The sequence below is a fragment of the Pan troglodytes genome, chromosome 13, assembly GCF_028858775.2.
Source record: "Pan troglodytes isolate AG18354 chromosome 13, NHGRI_mPanTro3-v2.0_pri, whole genome shotgun sequence".
Classification (NCBI taxonomy): domain Eukaryota; kingdom Metazoa; phylum Chordata; class Mammalia; order Primates; family Hominidae; genus Pan; species Pan troglodytes.
Window position 1 is genome coordinate 53,685,463 of NC_072411.2, and position 20,078 is coordinate 53,705,540.

General features: G+C 37.8%; 2 protein-coding genes across 22 annotated transcripts in view; one reads left to right on the forward strand and one right to left on the reverse strand.

The window, feature by feature from the left end:
- The window catches only part of NEB (nebulin), a 244,262-nt gene that overhangs the window by 165,596 nt on the left and 58,588 nt on the right, over positions 1-20,078 (reverse strand). For all 21 annotated transcript variants that reach the window (XM_054679823.2, XM_054679822.2, XM_063791165.1 and 18 more), the window contains 16 exons: positions 19,970-20,074; positions 18,748-18,855; positions 17,044-17,355; positions 16,287-16,493; positions 15,714-15,818; positions 15,456-15,563; positions 14,504-14,815; positions 13,091-13,297; positions 9,736-9,840; positions 8,656-8,763; positions 6,825-7,136; positions 6,489-6,695; positions 5,946-6,050; positions 4,686-4,793; positions 446-757; positions 48-251 (listed from right to left, as the gene is read on the reverse strand). In XM_054679823.2, coding sequence (XP_054535798.1) covers positions 48-251; positions 446-757; positions 4,686-4,793; positions 5,946-6,050; positions 6,489-6,695; positions 6,825-7,136; positions 8,656-8,763; positions 9,736-9,840; positions 13,091-13,297; positions 14,504-14,815; positions 15,456-15,563; positions 15,714-15,818; positions 16,287-16,493; positions 17,044-17,355; positions 18,748-18,855; positions 19,970-20,074 — 2,925 coding nt within the window. The remainder of the gene's footprint in view (positions 1-47; positions 252-445; positions 758-4,685; positions 4,794-5,945; positions 6,051-6,488; positions 6,696-6,824; positions 7,137-8,655; positions 8,764-9,735; positions 9,841-13,090; positions 13,298-14,503; positions 14,816-15,455; positions 15,564-15,713; positions 15,819-16,286; positions 16,494-17,043; positions 17,356-18,747; positions 18,856-19,969; positions 20,075-20,078) is intronic.
- On the forward strand, positions 854-3,964 carry LOC736246 (ubiquitin-conjugating enzyme E2 C). Its single transcript, XM_054679862.2, has one exon. The coding sequence runs from the start codon at positions 3,233-3,235 to the stop codon at positions 3,770-3,772; it is 540 nt and encodes a 179-aa protein (XP_054535837.1). The 5' UTR covers positions 854-3,232; the 3' UTR covers positions 3,773-3,964.

Below are 20,078 nucleotides of genomic sequence, written 5' to 3' on the forward strand. Positions count from 1 at the left end.
CTAGGTAGCAGGCACTATAATCTATTTATTTCCAGAGTGCTACTCACATCACTCCTATTTTTGGCATTTGTCTTTGCCAGAACTATATCCATGGCATCAGGAATGCTGGTGAACTTGTTTCTGTCTGGAGGCTGACGATATTTCTTCTCACTGATGATTTCCGAAGCCCGCTTGTTCTTTTCTGCCTCTAAAGAACCCAAGGGACTCCATCCTATGCCTCTCAGCCACTCAAGGTCAGATTTATATAGATTCTGTGAAAAGACAGAGCAAGCCATCAAAATCCCATTCTCACCTGGACCCTTGATTCAAGTGATTCTATGCATTACAAACAGATGCATTTTAGATTTTCAATAATAATTCCTAATTTCTGCTTCTCTTTGACTAAATAGCTACTCATATAAAATATGAATTAATATATAAACTATTGGATTTAATAGAAACTGACCTCACTTTGCAGTTCATAAACTTTCTTAGCTTGCACAACATCGTTCTGATCAGGCAGACATGTCCACTGATGCAGGTAGTTCTTGTAGTCCACGTCACTAACCAACTCCTGACACTTCTTGGCCAGTACCACTCCCAACATGTCCACTGGGCTGGAGAACTTAGTTTTCCACTTCTCAAAGTCCTTCTTGTATTCTCTTTCACTCTGCATTTTGGCTACATTCATGGACAACACAAGTTTTGGGTCATCTTGCAGACTCCGGAATCCAACATGGTGGCCAAGTTGCTTTCGGTAGCCTTGTTTGTATTTATACTGAAATCAGAGAAAACACAGCTCTTTTAGTACACAAAGGCCAAGTTAAGCTCAACTTGCTTTTTTTTCTTTTCTTTCTTTCTTTTTTTTGAGACAGGGGTCTATGTTTCCCAGGCTGGTCTTGAACTCCCAGGCCTACTTTTCTAGCTTCAGCCTCCCTAGTAGCTGGGATTTACAGGTACATGCCACCTCATCCAGCTTCAGTTTGCCTTGTTTTCATGTTTGTTTTCCAAAACTGAAATGAGAGAAGGGTTGTCTATGCTAACTTAGTATGGAATGTTTACTTACTTAAACTAAGCCTTGTTTACATGGAAGCTTCTGAAGAAATCTAATGTAATTGAGTATCAAGAGAGGTTATGATAAGAAATTAATTCTAACTAGATGCAGAAATATATGTTTGGTTGTGCTAGATATTGTGTATTCTGACTTTGGGGTTGTATTTAATACAGCTCTTGTGATATTCTTATGGAAATGATAATCCTTACGGGCTAAATGGCAGAAAAATCAGGAAGATACATGACTAAGTAAATACGCCTAATAGTGCAGACTAATCCATTAAATAGCAGGATCTTTTTGTGGTTTGCCATGTGGTTATGTCATATAACCTTGTCCTGTTTGGGATCTATATCTTGCATGTGCAGATGGCTAAAAATAACTAAATATGTTAGATTAGGAAGAAAATTCCACAGGAGCTCAACATACTGCCAAATGGGTCAAAATGATTACATAAATTTAAGACAGTAAAAGTAAAATTTGGTATTTAGATTCAATTGAGAAAAATCACATTAGTACTAGATGACAATAACAACAGTGATAATAATAAGTATACTAACAGCATTTACTTGATGTTAGGTGCTGAACACATGTTATACGTTACATGATACCCAGCTTCATTATCACATATATAAAATATTCAGGAGTTTAAGTGGACTTTAACTTCAACATAAGCAATCTGACAAAATTGCTTTTTAAAAAGCAGTGCCATAGATTTTGTATGGGGCACAAATAAGCTTTCTGACCTGACCTTCCGTATCAAGAAAACAACACTAAATTTTGAGGGATTCTATTTTGACAAGAGTTTTGAAAAAATAGCACAAATTACAAATAGAATGATCAGAAGATTGAAGAATTTATAAAACTGAAAACAAAGGAGGGCAAATATGAAAATGCTTGAAGACCTATCAAGTGGAAGTGGAAATAGGCTGCTTTGTGGTGTTGTAGAACAGAGATCTAGAGCTTATTGGTAAAATATTTAGGCAAAAATAAGAAGGTATATAATGGCAATTAGAAATGATCTAACAAAGAAATGACCTGCCCTGAAGGACTCCAAAATTCCTTTAAAGAATTTTTTTATTTTTGAGATACCGTCTGGCTCTGTTGCCCAGGCTGGAGTGCAGTGGTGCGATCATGGCTCACTAAAGCCTCAGCCTTCCGAGCTCAAGTGATCCTCCCACCTCAGCCTCCCAAGTAGCTGAGACTCCAGGCACACACCACCATGCCCAGCTAATTTTTTATTTTTTGTAAAGAAAGAGTCTCACTACGTTGCCCAGGCTGGTCTTGAACTCCTGGCTTCAAATCATCTTCCTGCCTTGGCCTCCCAAAGTGCTGAGATTATGGGATGGGGCCACTGCACCCAGCCTCCAAAATTCTTATATTTTTAAGTATCTACAGAATTTTGGAGATGGAGAGAAGGTAGGATGCTGAGTGGGAGATTAGATTAAATGTCCTTTATGTTATCTTCCGACTCTAAATTCTATGATTCTAATTCATTAAATACTTATAAAATTGTTTTAATTTTCTGAAAATTTATAAATACAAGGACATTTGAAATTGAGGGAAATACATCTCTATAATAGTGGGAAAGTTCACTTATAGTTCATTTGAGAGTAAGATTTCAAAAGGTTCGAATTAATGGGTTCACACAAAAAGAAATGAGGTACTATCAAATGTTGTTAGGAAATTATTGATGTTATTTCTTCAATTCCTAAACTATCTTTAGCACATAGCACTAAATGAAAATGAGTTTACACATCATTATTGCTTTAGGCTTATCACCTCATTGATTTATTTTAATAAGGGATTGACCTGCAAGCTGGAGAGTGGGTAATAATATATCATCATATTAATTTTCCAACATTTCTGGAGTGCCAGAAATTAAGTGAATTAAATAAAATCTTCCCCTATATTCTTAGAATTTATTGTCATATTCCATTTTTAGGCATTCCTTTCCTGCACTCTGTACTTCAACCTGCCTATTAACCAAATCCCTGTTTTCTTTCAAAGATTTTGATTAAGAGGTCCTGCTTCCCTATGAAATCCTGGTAATTTATTCACTATAACCAAGACCTTCTGAATTTTTGAGGTAAAGTTTTGGGATTAACAAAATGATATGCTCAAACGCGGGCGGGCGGGCCCGCAGTCCTGCAGTTGCAGTCGTGTTCTCCGAGTTCCTGTCTCTCTGCCAACGCCGCCCGGATGGCTTCCCAAAACCGCGACCCAGCCGCCACTAGCGTCGCCGCCGCCCGTAAGGGAGCTGAGCCGAGCGGGGGCGCCGCCCGGGGTCCGGTGGGCAAAAGGCTACAGCAGGAGCTGATGACCCTCATGATGTCTGGCGATAAAGGGATTTCTGCCTTCCCTGAATCAGACAACCTTTTCAAATGGGTAGGGACCATCCATGGAGCAGCTGGAACAGTATATGAAGACCTGAGGTATAAGCTCTCGCTAGAGTTCCCCAGTGGCTACCCTTACAATGCGCCCACAGTGAAGTTCCTCACGCCCTGCTATCACCCCAACGTGGACACCCAGGGTAACATATGCCTGGACATCCTGAAGGAAAAGTGGTCTGCCCTGTATGACGTCAGGACCATTCTGCTCTCCATCCAGAGCCTTCTAGGAGAACCCAACATTGATAGTCCCTTGAACACGCATGCTGCCGAGCTCTGGAAAAACCCCACAGCTTTTAAGAAGTACCTGCAAGAAACCTACTCAAAGCAGGTCACCAGCCAGGAGCCCTGACCCAGGCTGCCCAGCCTGTCCTTGTGTCGTCTTTTTAATTTTTCCTTAGATGGTCTGTCCTTTTTGTGATTTCTGTATAGGACTCTTTATCTTGAGCTGTGGTATTTTTGTTTTGTTTTTGTCTTTTAAATTAAGCCTCGGTTGAGCCCTTGTATATTAAATAAATGCATTTTTGTCCTTTTTAAAAAAAAATGATATGCTAGCAATATGCAGAATATCTAAGTAAAATACTTGTAAAAAATTAACCAATAGAGACAATACCTACATAGAGACAATACCTAGTTTTTCACCAGATTTGCTACCGTTTCTAATCATAACTGGAATCTACCTTTGGGAGAGTGAATCTATGAACTTTAGATTGGATTTTCAGAAAGAAGAGTTAAGTAAGCCCTTGGGAACTTAAACCTAAATTTCTGGACCTTCTTGGATTTTTTATGTCCCAAGGTAATTTATTACAATTATATAAGTGCAAAATGGGCTAAACTGAAATAACTGACAGCCTATTTTAAAATATGTGCATATAAAATCTATCAGCATCAGCTTGTTGAGGTTGATTTATCATCTGGCACTTTGAATTTGTCTAAAATAGACAAGTAGAAAGCAGTAAAATTATTATATTTTCAGGCAAAGTAGGGAAAACTTGCAATCTCGGGTCCTTTGTAACATCTCCAAGTAGAGCATCTTACTCTAATGGATCTTAGAGGTCGTCTGGCCCGACCTCTATTCAGGAAGCCCTTTTGACATATGAACAGTGAAAAAGAAGAGTGAACTCCGGATAAATGAAGAGGGTAGGAGAAAATGAAGGAAGCATTATATTTTGAAAGGTAAAGACTATCCATAAAAATAGTTACCGACATTAAGTCACCTGATTCAGATAAAAATATATCCTTATAGAACTCAAACTAGTACTCACATCACTAGCAATGTCTCTTGAAGCTTTAGCTAGCTGTACAGAAATTGCATCAACTGGGAGATCATAGCCTTTCTTCAAAGCTTCTTCCCATCCAAGTTTATAGAGTTTCTGAAAATTAAAGATATTCTTCAGCATTATTCTGTCTATATAAAGAATACCAATAGATTATTAGGGAAAAGTTTACCTACAGAGTGAATATCAGATCGAACATCATCTACCCTATCTTTAAAGATATGGATAAAAATAAAACAAGCTGTTTAAAGGAGGGGAAAAAGCACTGACTCAGCATCATATGACCTGGCTTTAATCTTTTTTGGCTGTGAGAATCCTGGTGGTATATTTTATCATAGCTTCTGCTGTTCAGAAACAATATGGTCATATCAGGCATATCACGTATCTTTCTCACTGATGTTTAATACCGCCTGGGCTTACTATTTTGAAGATAGATATTAAGATAATTGCTAATAAAAAGAAAAACAGGTCACATTTTAATTAGCTAAGTGATAAAAGCAATAAATGATGAAATGCCTTTTATAAATTGCAATAATTTAGTTGCAATCTTTCTGAGTTGACTTTACTGATTGAATGGATGTATGTGTGTTAAAACTGGGTAATAACAAAAATAGCTCATAGTTATCCAGTACTTTCCATGGGCCAGGCACTGTATTGAGGATCTTATACAGAATTTCCCATTTAGTCCTCATGGCAATCCAATGTCATAGGCACTTTTATGGTCCCAATTTTAGGGATGAGGAAAGTGAGATTTAGATAGGTAATTGAGTTACCCAGTATTATACATCTCAAAACTCATACCAAGTCTGTTTGATGCAATTTTTACTTTACTTATGTATTTATTTATTAGAGACAGGGTCTCCCAATGTTGCCCAAACTGGATTCAAACTTCAGAGCTCAAGGGGTCCTCCTGCCTCAGCTTCCTGAGTAGCTGGGACTACAGGTGCATGTCATCACACCTGGCTGTTTGATGCAATTTTTTTCCAACAATTTTCTATTGATTTCCTGCTTGGTATCAAGCACAATGAACACAGAGATAAACAGACACAGAACCTGCTCCACAAAGCATACAGTTGTGGCTGAAGCCTTTGCTCTTAAGCACTCTATTTTGCAACATCCTGGGCTAATCAGTGTGTCATTTCCAAACTTCCATTGCTTCAACATTTATATCAGTATTTACTGTTACATTATTTTATAAGTTCATAAGTTTCAATACAAAACTTAAAATTAATTTTTATATAACTTTACCTGACTATACAGTGTTTGATTCTGCTTGGCTTGTAAAATATCTGGTGTATCAGGCATCACATGAATCTTGGTCTTATCTTTATTCCAATCAATGGTGTATAAATGCTAGGAAGTGGGAAAAAAAGACATGAAATTTGAATAACTGGGACAAGCAGGAAAGAAAAATATGTATTTATATATTAGTACTTGAATGCACTCAATTTGATGTAGTAAGTAATAACTAAGTAGCATATAATTCAGAAAAGACCCTAAAAACAAACTCAGATTTAAAAAAATAATCTTTTAAGTATTTTCTATTTTCTACAATGGATTGAAAGTATTGAAGATATAATAATTAAAAACATAAATAATTTCTAACCCAACTAGAAGGTCAAGAGAAGAAAAAAAATAAGGGGCAGAAGAAGATGGTGTAGGGGAATGATCTGGAATGGTTTGCCACAGCCTAGGAATGATGGACCTTAATTAGATTTCTCCAAACAAGAACCAGAGCCTGCTAGCCTTTCCTCACGTGGGAGCTGTGTGGACGGCCACTGTTCTCTGTACCTTGTTCATGGTATGTGCATTCTGCTTGGCAAGCACCATGTCCATGGAATCAGCCAGCTTCTTAAACTGGAAGTTGCTCGGGTGCTGGCGGTATTTCTGATCACTGGCATATTCAGTTGCTTTCTTGGCCTTCTCCACTTCCAGAGAACCTGCTGGACTCCAGCCAAGCCCTTTGTACCATTCATTGTAATCTTGCTTATATTCATTCTATAAAGAAGATAAGCAAATTCTACTTTATCTTATCCATTTAGACACAAACCATGGCATGTAAACAGACTGTGATCTCCCTTCCCATGCTAGGATTCCAACCATCACCCAAGTAGAAGAAAGCCTTACATCACTCTGTATGCGATTCATATTCCTGGTCAGCTCAATGTTCATTGCATCTGGAAGGAGGATGTACTTGTGAATCAGGTGCTTGTAGTTAGTGTTGGTGATGTTGGCTTGGGCATCCTTTGCAGCCGTGACACTGAGCATGTCGGCAGGGGTGTGGTAGCTGGTCTTTGTATTCTCATAGTTTTTCTTGTACTCCCGATCAGATTGCATCTTAGCCACTTGCATGGAATGGACTAATTTGGGATCATCCTCGAGACTGCGGAAACCAACCATTTTCCCCTTCCCTTTTTCATAATTGTACTTGTATTTATACTGTGAAGAAAATATGAGTTTTTACACAGAGCAATTCCTTTGACTAAAAATCGATCTAGTGTCAATATGCTATATTATTTTTGTATAATTATAAAATATAATTAAAAATTATATTTGTATAGAGCTCTATAGTTCACAAACTAATTTTTCATATTTATTGATGTAACTGAATACAACTCTCCCTTGTGAGGTAGATAGAAAAGTTCTTATTACTCTCCTCATTTTATAGATGAATAAGCTGAGACCCAGAGAGCTGAGCAACCTGCTGAGGCCACTGAGGATTAGAACCCAGATTTTGTGATGATGCATCACACTGACTTATGCATGTACTTTGCTGTTAGTGCTAAAGAGGCCTTTAGTAGGTAAAAAGAACACAGAAGATGAAAAAAAAAAGGCAAAAAAACAGAACATTTCTCTTAATGCTGCCCTGAGAAATTATTCTGTCAGTCATTTACTGATGAGAAAAGCTTCAATTATGAGACACACAGTGTAATTTTAGAATAGCTTTATATTCGTGGAGCTCCTTTTCCTTTAAGACTCTCTAAACTGCTATAATGGGGAAGAAATTGTACTATTTATCATCCCAACTTTCTTCTACAGAGGGGAGATCTTGATCCATGGAGAGCTTCTTTTTCTGCCTGTCTCCTTTTGGGGTTGCGTGTGCAAGTTGGGGGTAGAAGCTAGTAGAGCCAAATTACTCCAGCGTAATAGAGGGGAGAAGAATTTGGAGTTCTCAGGATAATAAGAGAGAATGGGATGGGCTGGATAGGTAGGGAAGATGAAGAACAGAGATGGGAGAGAAAGTAAAACTGATGGGTGACCAAGGAAAGATTGTTTTGAAATATGCTCCTCCCAGGACCTCCAAGTCATTAAATGTTCCCTGTGAGTGGATTTCTTGTGGAAACAACCAAATGAAAGAATTGAGTTTCATATAGGTGGCATGTCATGACAGTGATGTGTTGGTACACCTGCTTTTTTGCCGGCCAGCGCAGGGAAAGCCTCACTTTGTAGTGTTTGCCAATTTCTGTGGTGTAAATATGCCCATCACAGCTGATATCAAGCCACCGATGGTTTAACAACTGGTTTGCAAAAATTCCTGATTATTTACTCATCAACTATCATGATCCCAAATGATCAGCACCCTTGCATACATGAGACATGCTGTTAGAAAATCAGATCCGAAGAAGGAGGAGGCAAGAACAACACAAGACTTTCACCAAGAAAGCTTAGTGAAGGGCTTTGAATTTCTATAAGCCATAGCCTTGGTGACAGATTCAAAGTAAGTTTATCTAGATCTCATGAGTCAGGGAGCTGACATCTATGAGGGTCACCATGTGGTTAGCTTGGTGTTTTTTCAGAAATATCAGAGAAAACACAAAAGCAAGGTTAAGAAGCATTCACAGGGAGTGAGACCCACTGTTTTTCATATTGTGTCCACTCAGTGTTTCCAGAACTCAGCCCTTATTATTTCGGTTCCTTAGAAACCCCCAGCCAGGTGACTGCTTTCCTCTGGACTTACATCACTTGCAATATCTCTGGAAGCCTTGGCAGCTTTGATAGGAATTGCATCAGGTCTGAGATCATAGCCTTTCTTTTTAGACTCTTCCAAGGAAAGTTTGTAGAGTTTCTGTAAAGAGAGGCAAAGGGAAGAGTTTTCTTCTAAATATGAAAGCCTGGATTTATTTTAGAAGAGTAAACTACCACTGTGGCGTCTTTTTTTTTGTTTTTGAGCAGAATGCTTCATTGGTGCTTCAGTGGCTGAATGTTCTTACAAGTAACATAACTGTGTTTGAAAAACAATCTATAACAAACTTAAACATATTTTCAAGAAACTACCTGAAAAAGTAAAAGTTACTGGTCTCTATTAGGTTGTAAATATACTTTAAAAAATGTGAAAGTCCCAGAGATTCTTATTGATGCAAATAAGAGTTAAAGGAAGACTACAAAACAGCCTTATTCTTACATCAAAAGAAAACGTCACTGTTTTATAATCAGCACTTTTATTTGTATAATAATGTGAAATCTACAATTAAAAAAAAAGGTCAGCTATTCCAAATCTCTGTGGAATTCAAACAAAGAAATGATAAAAATAGGATTAGAGGATTTCCTAGCAACTATGATTAGGATGAAAAAGGAAATGAAATAAAATATCAATACATTTGCACATTCTTTGTTTTGGGGTTTTGCCCCAGATTCTTCAAAATGTTCTTCTTCCCTTTCCATTTAATCCCTTCTTTAGAACCATCTCAAAGGCTTGATGGAAGGGCTCTCTAAGAACGAAATTCTAGGACTCTCATTTCCTTTTTCTCTTCTCCTGGCCCCGGAGCCTGTTTCTTTCTACCAAATCTCTCAATTTAATAAGGAGTGCCCCCCTAGAACAAAATCCAATCACCGTTCAAATTCTTAACTGCTTGGCCCAACCCCATCGACAGTCCTACTCCAACTCCGCAAAGCAAAATTAGAAAGAGTCTCATGTGTGGATTTCCACCATTATTTTTAAAACATTCACTCTCATAACTGAGAGAGATATTAATTAATTTGTTCTTACTGGTTCAAATCTGCTGGAGAGAAAGATGACAACAGGGGGAACTATACTTACATCACTCATATTAATTGCATTTGCCTTTGCCAAAATAATCTGGGGGATATCAGGCATGATGTGGACTTTGGTTTTGTCAGCCTCCCATGCTTGTTTGTAGAGATGCTAGGAAAAAAACAGTGTAAATTAGTGTTTAAAATCTTAAAAGAAGCTCACTTAGTACATACATATCATTGTACATATATATCAATATTTCATGTATTTTTATTAGCTAGGTTTAAATTAATTAATTAATTTATTTATTATTTTTGAGACAGAGTCTCGTGCTGTCACCCAGGCTGGAGTGCAGTAGTGCAATTATGGCTCACTGCAACCTCCACCTCCCAGGCTCAAACAATCCATCCTCCCACCTCAGCCTCCTGAGTAGCTGGGACTACAGGCATGCACTACCATGCCTGGCTAATTTTTGTATTTTTTGTAGAGATGGGTTTTTGCCATGTTGCCCAGGCTGGTTTCAAACTCCTGAGCTCAAGCAATCCACCTGCCTTCACCTTCCAAAGTGCTAGTATTACAGGCATGAGCCACTGCACCTGGCCCAAAAAAATTTTAATGGAAAAGTTGCTTATTCAAACAATACAGCAGGGAGGATGTAAGATGGAAAGTAAAAATGCTTTTTCCCCTTATCTTACAGCATGGAGGTAGCATTTGCCTCCTAAAATTTTCTCTGTAAATTAAAACACACATATAGTCCTTTTTAAATATACATGAAGTCATGTTCTACATCTTGATTTTTAACTTAATAATATAGGTTAGACATCTTTGAACCTTCTTAAAATAATTTACTTCATTCATTTTTAGAGCTACATAGTATTTCATTAGGAGGTATAATCTAATTAATTTAACCAGTTCTCTGGTGATGAATATTTAACTTATGGCCTCTAGCCTTTTCTGCTACAAGCAATGCCATGATCCTTGTGGTGACATGGAGATGTGCCACCAATATACTCATTCAAGGAAGGACCTGATTCCCCAGCTTTTGGCAAATAGTCTCTAGTCACCAGCTGTCTCACTCAAGAGTATGCCCTTCCCAGATAACCACATTCAACAACTCATCAAAGTGAGGGTACAAAGATCTAGCCATTTCAGTTCAGTGCAGGTCTCTACTGACAGAGACACTTGAGAGCCCTCTGTGGGACTGGCCAAGACTTTGTCATGCCAGCATCACTGTTCAACTTCTCCTCCAGCCTAGTCCTTCTTCCCAAAGACTAGGATCCCTAAAAAATACTCTGTACTCCAATTTTCATCTTAGCATCTCCTTTCAGAAACCCTAAACTGCAAAACATATTCTTGTGTGTATGTATGTATGTATGTGTATCTTTGCACACATATATAAGGATTTCTATAGGGTAATGATACCTGAGTTTTAAATTTTAACGAACATTAACAAATGGCCCATTAAAAGTTTGCTTTAACAGAAACTCCCTTACAGATATTGCATGTAACACAGCTTTTTAATTTTTGCAAATGCAATAGATGATAAATGCTATCTCTTTGTTTTAGCCCATCTTAATTAAAATAAGAATAACCTTTTTCTGGACTAGAGATTGGCAAACTTTTTCTGTATAGACAGAAATTCCTTAAATTTCAGGCTTTGTGGGCTAAACAATTGCTGTCATTAGCTACTCAACTCTGCTGTTGTAGTCCAAAAGCAGCCAGAGACCACACGCCAACAAACAGCTGTGGTTGTGTCACTATAAAACTTTATTTACAAAAACAGTCATTTTTCTGAACTCTGTTTTAGACCAGCACTATATAATAGAACTTTCTGCAATGATGGAAATGTTCTGCATAATCCAATATGGTAGAACCTAGCCACATAGGCCGATTGAGTACTTGAAATGTAGCTAATGTGAATGAGAAACTGAATTATTAATATGATTTATGTAAATATAAATCAACACATGTGGCTAGTAGTAATAGTATTGGACAGTGAAATGCTAGTGGAAAGAGTGGTGACTAGTTATCAGAATCCCTGTTCTAGTCCAGACCCTGCTGTTGACCCGCTGTGTGGGAGGTGCTTTGCTTCTCTGGGCTGTTCTTTTCTCAACTCTGCAATGGGAGGATTCAACTTGATGGTCATCAAGATGTCTCTTGGTGCCAGTACGTGCTAGTTCTATGATTCTCCTCTTGGCATCATTATCCTGAAATGTTAATCACTAACACTGAAAAAAATAGATATCCTCATGGTAGTTTAGATTTAAATCTTAAAAGAGGCACAGAAATTTGTGCCTTGTCTTTGAGGCAGGTCCCTTTCAAGGAGGTTGATCTCCACAAATCATTCAATTCTCTGAAGACTCCAGGGGGTTTGCTCCGTGGCTTAGCATAATACAGTTCTATCTTTCTAGCACAACTATGGCCATTATTTTCTGCAACTGTTTCACGTTTAGATCCAAATCATCTTTTTCTCTGTTATCAAAGGCATTTCTCATTTTGATCCACCAGTGCTGCTGCAGTTATTTTATTACTTTTAACTTCAAAAACAGATGTTCAAGGTTGATTGTACTTGTTGGTCTTGATCTCTTATTGCAAATCAATGTAAAAATAGAGTAAGTCTTTTCTAAAAGCTGGAATAATTCATGAACCAAGGAAACACTGATGTAGAACAATTGCCCTCAAGATTACCCAGAGAACGTCCTGGTTTGAAATGCTGCTACAGGCATGTAATCTTGGAATTTTCTTTGATCCCATCAAAGCAGAAAGCAAGCTGGGGTTTGGGAGGTGGTTTCCAACACCAGCTACCATCAGGAAATCTGCTGATTCAGTGTCATGAATGTCTATTCAACCTCACCTTAGACAAACAGGACTCATTTTCAAGAGGTGCAGTAAAAGAAAAAGTCCCTATTTATTTGGTTATGTCAATGAGATAGGATGGTTCATTGAAGATTTGAAGACTACTAGTTAGAAATAATTCCTAGCACTTTGGGAGGCCGAGGCGGGCGGATCACGAGGTCAGGAGATCGAGACCATCCTGGCTAACACGGTGAAACCCCGTCTCTACTAAAAATACAAAAAATTAGCCGGGCGTGGTAGCGGGCGCCTGTAGTCCCAGCTACTCAGGAGGCTGAGGCAGGAGAATGGCGTGAACCCGGGAGGTGGAGCTTGCAGTGAGGCGAGATCGCGCCACTGCACTCCAGCCTGGGCGACAGAGCGAGACTCCGTCTCAAAAAAAAAAAAAAAAAAAAAAAGAAATAATTCCTATTCTTTTTTTTTTTTTAACGACAAGACTCTTTTTCTAGGTAAAATAACCTCAAGTGTGATGCCCTATAACTGTATTAGCAAAACCTGTGGATTAAATGTAAATTATACCTGGATTCTCTCTGATGCATATGAAACACTGCATTATTGAAAGACTTACTTCGTTCATAATTTTTGCATTATTCTGGGCCAAAACCATGTTCATCGAGTCCATCAATGTGGAATACTTCAAAGTGTCTGGGTGCTGGCGGTACTTCTTTTCACTAATAATCTCCATGGCTTTCTTGTTTTTCTCTGCTTCCAGGGAGCCCAGAGGGAGCCATCCAATGCCCTTCATGAAGTCAGCATAGTCAGCCTTGTACTGATTCTGCAAAAGAGGAAAAATTAAATTATGAGAAGAAACTGGAACTTCCCAAGAATCCTAAGTGTGTGTTTAACATTCTGTAACTTCCACTTCATTTGTAACTTTTCTGTAACTTTTCCACTTCAATATTTGCTTGAATATTGGTATTTAACCAATAGCATGTTGAACTTCAACCATTTCTTCCCTAAACTTTTATCCTTTTTATATTTCCTTGCATGATAAATTAAAAATAAGCAGAAATGTCTTTGTGACTTGTTTTTCTCAATGCCTTCATAAAGAAAAAGTACTAAGAAATACCACATAGATTCATCTCCCAGGTGACTGTTATCTCCTTGAGAAAAGCAACTATGCTGACCTTTCTTATAAAAATTCCCAAGTCCCCTTGGTTAACAGATGACTATGGAAACCCCATTTTTCTCTTTCACTGTCTTTGATCAACCACCACCATTACAATTCCCTCAGGTATGCCAGAAACCTTCCTGGTACTTTGTGTAAATTTCATTTTTTCCTCCTCAGCTTTGACATTTCTCTCTACATCTGTGCCATGGCTGCTTTCATTCAGGCACTTACTACCTCCCTGACAATTAATAGCTCAGCCCTCACATTCCCAAAGAGAAATGTAGCCTTGCTTTCGTCTGCTTTGGGTTTGTAACTTAATTCACCTCTCCAACCATCAAATGGACTCTTTAGCTAAATTCTTGGCTCTATTCTTTCTCTGTCTTCCTTATATTTAGTCTAAAGGCTGCCTCAGTCATCACCTTCTCAAAATTTCATTAGTAAGGTAGGCAATTGCAAAGTTAGAAGTGGTAGAATGAAACCCGGTTGGGAGGGAGGGGCTGGAGCTATCAGGTTGTCTGATTTCTTACTTTCCCTTTTATTCCTCTATTAAAAGCCTATTATGCTTTTGACCATCTTTGCTAGACATATTTCTTTCAATACACTCTTTCTGAAATGAAGTTCCATTTGCTGTTGTGGAATTCAGAATCCAACAATGCTCCCAGCAAAAATAGTAGAAAACAAGACTTTAGTTTCTAGAATTGATCTCCTTTTGTTAAAGGACATGAATTCAATCTAAGGTAACAAATGAAACACTATGTTGGGAAATTGCAGATGAATTTCTTTCAGGATTTTCAAAACGTCATTACTTATGGTCACTCATGATTGCTTATTATCCGGAGTAAACACTCTGCAAATGTGGTTTTCACGTACATCACTTTGAATCTGCATCATATTTTTGGCCAATTCAAAGCTCATGGCATCAGGAAGCATGTTGTAGGTATGGATCACGTTCCTGTAGTTGGCATTGGTGGCCACTTCCTGAGACTTCTTGGCTGCCACCACACTGAGCATGTCCACCGGGGTGTGGAAGGAGGTCTTGGATTTCTCATATCCCTTCTTGTATTCCCGGTCTGACTGCATCTTGGCCACTTGCATGAAGTGCACCAGCTTAGGGTCATCTTCCAGGCTCCGGAAGCCAATGTGTTTCCCTTTGGCTTGTTCATAGGCTTTCTTGTATTTGTACTGTGGACAGAGAAGAAATTATGGTGATGAAAATGGTAAAAGAGAACAAAGTACCATTTGCTAGGTGATGTTAGCTTTGTCTTAGATGAAGGGTTTTAGAGCTACTCTAAAATTAGAAGGGAGGCACTCGTGAGAGGGAGGGAGCAACTCTTTTTACTTCATTTTTTTTTTCCCCGAGACTTGAGTCCATGGAAAGAAAATAATCTCAGAGTTAATCGAAGAGATGTGTAAATAAATTGGTTTAGAGAGATTTAGAAAGCAGATTTCCCCACTCAGTTGTCTAAGTGACAGAAAAGGCTGCAGGCAGGATTTCTCATGGTGCATCTTTAAAGAGAGAGCCTGGTCATGGGCCTCCTGGTAAAACATGTAGATTGCATCTTTACATTTGCTTAGGATTGTAAGTGATTTGAATAGACTCTAAAGGCTACTTATTTTAACAAGACTCAGTCACTACTTACATTAAATAATGAACAGATGATTAGAGGGTACTTGGATGGGGTGAAGGGAGGTGTCTTGTGTCACATGGGATGGCATTCCCACCAACACTGAATGGAGCTGACCACTGCTCCTACATACACACAAGCTTAGCGCATTTGTTCTTACTTGCTCAACCCCAAAAAGGCCCAGTGGAAGCACTTACATCACTGGCAATGTCTCTAGAGGCTCTTGCAGCCTTTATTGCAATGGCATCAGGCCTCAGGTCATATCCTTTCTTCTTTTCTTCTTCCCAGCCAGCTTTGTACAGTTTCTAAACAATAAAATAGAAAAACAACAGCATCTTGTTATTGGGGTTAGAATAGAGGTCCTGACTACAAAGTGGTTGGTATGTAGAATGCAGACATAAGTATCAGTTCCCTTTAACCTTCTCCCCAGCTTTTGCTGTTGTTAACCTACTTACATCACTCATGGTGATTTGGTTTACTCTGGAGAGTAAAATATCCGGTGTGTCAGGCATGACATGAATGGTGGCCTTGTCCTTGTTCCATTTTTCAGTGTAGAGCCTCTGCAATAAAAAGTCAGGTGCATGATTTTACAGCAGGACAAGTTTGACCCAATGCTAGCAAGAGGAAGAGATTTGCAACTCCATGGTAAAAGAGGTTAAATGGATATTAGAAAATGGATGAAATAACAAAAAGATGGACCAAGTAAACTAAATACACAATGAGAAAAAAATTGTTGAATAAGGCAACCCTCTACCACCAAAGCACCAAATACCATCTTGCCCCCACCGCACAACCATGTGGAGTTTTGTGGTTCTGTCACATTCTTAACATGCTGTTGAGAGATGATCTGAGGGGTCACTATGAAAGAGAATGCTCTAAACATGATGGAAGCAATAGAGTCCCCCTCCCACCACCAGCACCAAGACGATCAGAAAGAAACACTGTAGGAGACGATGGGGGCACTGCCAGGCTCAATGGCATGAACACCATGAGGGTTCCCTGGGCGAGGCTGGCAGGTGAGTCCTTACCTTGTCCATGTTCAGTTTGTTACTCTTGTTAAGTGCCTGTTCCATTGTGTCCATGGCGTACGTGAACTTCAGCTTCTCGGGGTGCTGGCGATACTTCTTCTCACTAAGAATCTCTCCTGCTTTCTTTGCCTTCTCCACCTCCAGGGACTCTATGGGCACCCAGCCAATCCCTTTCATCCAATTGGTGAAGTCAGATTTGTACAGATTCTTTACAGTGAGAAAAAAAATTTCATTTCAGAAAGAGTCAGGGCTTGGGTTTCTTTGGCTATGTGATTTACTTACAATCAAAAAGAAATAGAGAAGCTGGGAGGGGGAGAATAATCTGCTTTTTACTCCCTACAGTCTTTCAGAAGAAATTAATTAAAAAAGTAATTGCATTCATAGTGGTTTTGAGCAGGAAATCCTGACCCAGCAATTCCTTTAACAAGTTAACTTTCTTGAGGAAAATAAATGAAAAATTAACAGAATTTTGCACTGGAAGGAAAATTATATAACATCTATTTGAGCCTCCTAATTTTTCATAGACAACATCATATGTTTGGGTCTAATACCAACATTTGAAATATATTTGTATGCATATACATAAAATTAACAACAAAGCCACCTATAGTTCAAATGAGTGAAATCCTAAAACTCTGAGTTCTGGAGGGAATCCTTAATTACAGTGAGTGCAGCCAGGTGTGGGATGGAGTAAGTGGCTCCTGTTTTTCCCTCCCACCCATTAGAAATGGATAACAACTTGGTAACCAGTACATACATCGCTCTGAATCTGCATGGCATTCCTGGAGTGCTCCACATTCAAGGCATCAGGCAGGAGAGTGTAGTGGTGGTATGACTGTCTGTAGTTGGCGTTGGTGGCAACCTCCTGAGATTTCTTTGCAGCTGTCACACTGACCATATCCAGAGGTGTGTGGTACTTGGTCTTGCTGGCTTCATAGCCCTTTTTGTACTCACGATCAGACTGGATTTTGGCCACATTCATGTAGTGAACCAGTTTAGGATCATCCTGAAGACTGAGAAATCCAACTTGCTTGCCTTTGGCTTTCTCGTAGGCCTCCTTATATTTGCACTATTTGAAAACAAAGGGCAAACAGAAGTTAGCTAGCATAGAAGTCTGATATAAACTGAATTTATACAACAAATTAAGCAAAAGCCAACTTCAGTCTGAATCTAGGTAACATCGAAGTTTTTTTTGTATTTTAAAATAAACAATTAGCAAAATATTTTTAATGGCTCATCTTGAGACCTGCCCTGGAGATCATTAAAAATGGAATAATGGAATAGTTTATATTAATACTCTTCATAAGTAGATTATTTGAATATACTCAAAGGTTCCTGAGAAGTTGGCTTATGAAGCATTTGATGTATGCTTTTTTTGTTTTTTTGGTTTTTTTGTTGAGACAGGGTCTTGCTCTGTCCCCCAGGCTAGAGTGCAATGGTGCAGTCATGACTCCCTGCAGCCTCTGGGGCCCTCCCTCCTCAGCTTCCCAAAGTGCTAGGATTAGACGTGTGAGCCACCATGTCTGGTCAATGTATGCTTTTTTATGACTATATTTCCATTATTAATTTGTATTACCTTAAAAAGTATTTGTATGCGTAAATTTCAGCCCTAATACAAATTAGTGTATTAATCTTGAAATTAATGCCTTTTTTCTCTATCAAGGCATTTATTATGTCAATTCATATAGGAATATAACTTAATTTGTAAAAAAAAATTAACTAAAATCCTGTTATGTAATTAACTAAAATCCTGTTATATAATCCATGGAAATAGAAATACGAAAAACCAGAAAGAATTAGCAAAATATTTTTTCTGGTTTTCCATATTTCTATTTCCATGGATTTTTTTTCTTCATGGAAATTATAAAATTAAAACACTGAATTATTTTAAAATACTTGGAGACTTTTCTAATTTAGTGATATTTTAGTATATCATGACTTTTTTCATGACAAAATCCAAATAAAAAGTGGTTTTTAAGTTCATAACAATGATACTAATGAAAGTTTTAAGTACTTCACAGTTTTTAAAAAAGAATTTTCTTCTAAAACTTTATTAAGCTTTTAAATATGTGAAAAATATTTTAAGTGAGGCAATATAAATAACGTAATTGGCAATTAGGATTTTAGGAAATATTTTTATATTATAATTTCTTTACTTGCTTCTTTATGTAGTTGATGCAATCTTATACATCACATATAGATTTTTTTTTTTTTCTTTTTTAGAGACGGGATCTCACTCTATCACCCAGGCTGCTCACTGCAGCTTCAAACTCCTGGGTTAAAGAGATCCTCCCATCTCAGCCTCTCAAATAGTTGGAACTACAGGTACACGCCACCACATCTGGCTAATTTTTTTTTTATTTCTGTAGAGACAGGGTCTTGCTATGTTGCCCAGGCTGGTCTTGAACTCCTGAAGTCTTTTAGATAGACAGAAAGTTTCCTACTTTTAAGTTAGACTTACATCACTAGCAATATTCCTTGAACTTTTTGCAGCAACAATTGGGATGGCATCTGGTCTCAAATCATAGCCCTTGGCAATGGTTTTCTTCCAATCTGCTTTATAATGAGCCTTCAAAAAAGTAGAGGTTATTTTATTATTTGACATCATTAAAAGAGGAATGGAACAGAATGCCAAAATGTTTCTTATAAAACATGTCGTAATAGATCCCTTTCTATTAAGACAATCTATGAAGTTAGGACTATTAGTTTGTCTTTTATGTATATAATTGATTTTACTTAAAAGGATCAGTAAACTGTATACACAGTATAATCTCAACTGATCAAAAAATGTATATGCTTGCATAACAAAGCAACAGAAAGGTAATGCTTTGACTGTTGGATAACAGAAGGTTTTCATTTATTTTTCATAATTTTCTATATTTTCCAACTTTTCTATAATAAATATATAATACTTTTGGAAAAACGTTTCTTGTAATGAAGCATTTCAAGCTTATAGGAAGATATGAATACTAAAACTAAAAATCCAGATGTAGTACAACTCAGCTTTAATTGATCTTAATGCTTAAATATTACTTAGAAAAGTCTTTCCCCTTAATGAAACAAAAGCACAGGAATGTATAGTTGGATATGAAACAGAGCCTAAAAACATTGGAAAGAATGAATAAGCCATCTTTTAAAAAATTAACAATTTAATCCAAGTTTTATTATGTTTTTAAATTAAGATTTATCAATATCCTTTTTTTAAAAAAGGAAACAATTCATAATAGTGGATTTAAACATTACCACCAATTAGATGTCTAGACTACTCAAGAGAAAGGCTAGTTACATACAAAAAAAGATTTTGTGAAGAAAACTAAACCTTTTTGGATGTTTTAATAAATAATTAAAAGTTGTAAAAAGCAATATTTTCCATACTACAGACTAGACACTCTTGTGTTTTCCAATCTTGTCTGTCTCATGTTCCATTTTTTTTTAAATGGGACACGACTTACTTGACTGACTTTACAACCCACTAATAAGTCACAGCCCATAGTTTGGAAAAGCCTGTATTAAGCAAAATTTTATTGCAGCCCCCTAGGCTCATGTTGCATGGTTAAGGGTTTAATGTGGAGGCTCAGGGTCCACACTGAATTGCCCCCCCTACAATTCTCAGGGCAAGAGTTGCAAAGAACCAGAAAGGAGAGGCCCGCATACGCAATATTAGCACTGGGCCAAATACTCACATCACTCATGTTGAGGGCGTTGACTTTGGCTTGAATAAACTGAGGCAATTCGGGGTCAATAGTATACTTGTGCTTCAGTTTCTCTCCCTCCACCTTGTAGTTCAACTAA